The sequence below is a fragment of the Manihot esculenta genome, chromosome 1 (genome assembly GCF_001659605.2).
Source record: "Manihot esculenta cultivar AM560-2 chromosome 1, M.esculenta_v8, whole genome shotgun sequence".
Classification (NCBI taxonomy): domain Eukaryota; kingdom Viridiplantae; phylum Streptophyta; class Magnoliopsida; order Malpighiales; family Euphorbiaceae; genus Manihot; species Manihot esculenta.
In genome coordinates this window covers 12596744-12599776 of record NC_035161.2, presented here as the reverse complement: position 1 = coordinate 12599776, position 3033 = coordinate 12596744, and the positions used below count along the sequence as shown (strand labels likewise).

The following is a 3033-nucleotide window of genomic DNA, read 5'->3' as shown; positions in this document are numbered from 1 at the left end:
GTTCAATCTGTCGTATTTGATGTGAACAATTACGGTGGTAAAGCCGACGGCAAGTCAGATATTAGTAAGGTATGCTGACGATTCTCAATTTTGAATTTCGCCGTGATTTTCTTATACCTCATTTTAACTGAACTTTCATCTCCATTTTTTTTCCTTTTCAAGCATTATTGGGCGCGTGGAAAGAGGCTTGTTCAATAATGGATTGCAACAGAGTCGTAGTATCCAAAGGGACATATTCCATTGGTTTAACTGACTTAAATGGTCCATGCAAGGGAGCCATATAGTTTCAAGTCTAAGGAACCTTGGTGGCACTGATAAACCCTAGCGAGCATGCCAAGGACAACTGGATTAGTTTTGCATACATTGATCGATTCACATTATCCAGTGGTGGAACCTTCAACGGACAAGGACAAGTTGCTTGGAAGCAAAATAATTGCGGTCGAAATCCAAAATGCAAGAGACTTCCAGTTGTAAGTTTAATTGAATCGTATATTATGCATGTATCTTTACTGCTTTGTAAAATTATTAACAACATTTCCTTTATGTGCTTCTTGTCCCTTTAAAAACATGCTAAAGCTCACGATTTGACTTCATTACTAATAGTGTAGTTCATGACGTAACATCACTCGATAGTAAGAATTTACATGTCAATGTTCTAGGTAGCAAAAACCTTACTTTCGATCGCTTCACAATCACTGCACCAGGACATAGCATCAATACAGATGGAACTCACATCAGGCATTCAAACGGGATCAACATTATTAATTTAAATATTGCCACCGGTAATTACTGCATCTCCATTAGTGATGGCAGCGAACAAATAAGGATCACAAACGTACGATGTGGACATGGACATGGCATTAGCATGAAAAGTTTAGGGAAGACCACTGATAAATTTGTCTCTGAAATTTTCGTAAGGAAATGCACCATCTATGACACCGACAATGGAGTGAGAATTAAGACATGGCCGGCATTACATGGTGGCATGGCATCTGATATGCATTTCGAGGATATTATGATGAAAAATGTCTGCAACCCTATCGTTATAGATCAAGTGTACTGCCCATGAAATCAGTGTAATCCAAAGGTAACGCGAAAAGAAATGAAAATGAAAAAGTCTCTTAATGTCATGGACAAATGTGCCCACAACATGAAATTTCTGTAACCCTTTGCCATTTTTGATGTTTGTTTCAGCTTCCGTCAAAAGTTAAGATCGCCAACGTCACCTTTAAGAATATTAGGGGCTCTTCAGCAACAGCAATAGCTATTCGAATTAATTGCAGCAGTAGTTTTCCATGCGAGAAGGTCAAGCTCACTGACATTAACTTGACGTACAGAGGAAAGGAAGGCCCTGCAAAATCCTTGTGTGCAAATGTTAAACCCACACTTAAGGGAAAATTGACTCCAACCATGTGCTAGTATTGTCAACGCTTAAATCTCGCAGCTCCTAGTCGCGATACATGAGAAAGATTATCGAGGAGATTAGCATATTTCAAGTTGTAAGTTTTAGCAAATAAAACGAGACACTTTCAAGTTTCCTTTTATGTAGGTTACTGCGTGGGTAGACGACCAAGATACTCGCATGTTGCTCTTTGTCTTTTTTATTTTTTCCTTTTCTATTCAATTTGCTCGCTCACTCATCGGGTTTCACTGTGTCGTGCGGTGATTAAATTGACAAGAGAAAACATAAGATTACAGGCGAAGGTGGTTTGGCCAAGTTTCGACCCTAGAAAAAATTATTGTCTGAATTTTCAGGGCTTTTATAGATTTTGTACAGTTTTGAACGATATTTTCATCACGATAAAGTAATTGTATTAAAATTTTCACTTAAAGGCACACATTGTCCACAATAAGAAAAGATATGAGTATTCTTTGGTGCTGAACTCAATTTAATGCGAGATTTACACAATCCACTCCCTAATGAATTTGTTGAGTTCGTTGCACCGTGCAGTGATGAAATCGACAAAAGAAAATATAACACTACAATATATCATGAACTCCTTCAGCGTAATCCAATGTAATAGATACGATGCAATATAATATTTTCAACTCAAATGAGAAAAGAAACTAGGTTGCTATTATTGGATGCTGGGAACTCTAGGCACATAGCATAGCACCCTTAATCCCTCTGGTCCTTTCAAAAGTATTCTTGCCCCGCTGCCCGCGGCGCTGAATGCTCCATCTACAAATAGGTTCCATCTAAACTCACACGGTTTCTAGTCCCCATCCTTCTCTTTGGCTGAGCTCGGCAACCCCTCACTCTGTTCATGTTGATCTGAGCTGAATGAGCGCTCAACTATGAACTCCGCTAAGGCTTGGGCTTTGATGGCAATCCGAGGTAGGTAAATGAGGCAATATGGGCTAATTTCCACGGACCAGGCTAACATCTGCCTTGAGATCTCAGTTCTGTGCAAGATTCTCTTTAAAGGTTGGTCAGTCATTACTAACCCCAAGTGGCATTCCAAGTATACTCTGAACTTCCTTATTGCCAACAACAAAGCGAACGCTAACTTCTCAATTTTCATATACCTGACCTCGGCATCCTTAAATACCTTATTGACATAGAAAATAGGCTTCTGTGTCCCAGCTTCGTCCCTCACCAGTACTACACTTACAGCTTGTTCAGAGGCGGCTAGGTATATCAAAAGTTCCTCCCCAGCTAAAGGACTAATGAGCACATGTGGAGAATTGAGGTACTGCTTGAGATTTCTAAAGGCTTCTTGGCAGTCTTCTGTTCATTCAAAGTTTAGAACTTTCCTCAACTTCTTGAAGAACGATAAGCATCTTTCAGCTGACTTCGACATGAACCGATTGAGCACCACCACTCTTCCTGTAAGTTTCTGCACATCCCTTACACAGGTTGGTTTGGGCATCCTTAATATGGCCTCTACTTTTTCTGGATTTGGTTCTATACCCTTTCTACTGACCATATAGCCTAGAAATTTTCCTCCCCTGATAAAGAAGGTGTACTTTGTCGGGTTTAATCTCATTCTTTATTGCTGAAGTACCCCGAATACCTCTTCCAGGTCGGCT

General features: G+C 39.9%; 1 protein-coding gene across 1 annotated transcript; it reads left to right on the top strand.

Annotated features, from left to right (window-relative positions):
* Nucleotides 1-330: 330 nt before the first annotated feature.
* Nucleotides 331-1419, top strand: LOC110607462 (exopolygalacturonase). Its single transcript, XM_021746580.1, has 3 exons — nt 331-470; nt 577-1054; nt 1195-1419. The coding sequence occupies exons 1-3, from the start codon at nt 331-333 to the stop codon at nt 1417-1419; spliced, it is 843 nt and encodes a 280-aa protein (XP_021602272.1).
* Nucleotides 1420-3033: the final 1614 nt, after the last annotated feature.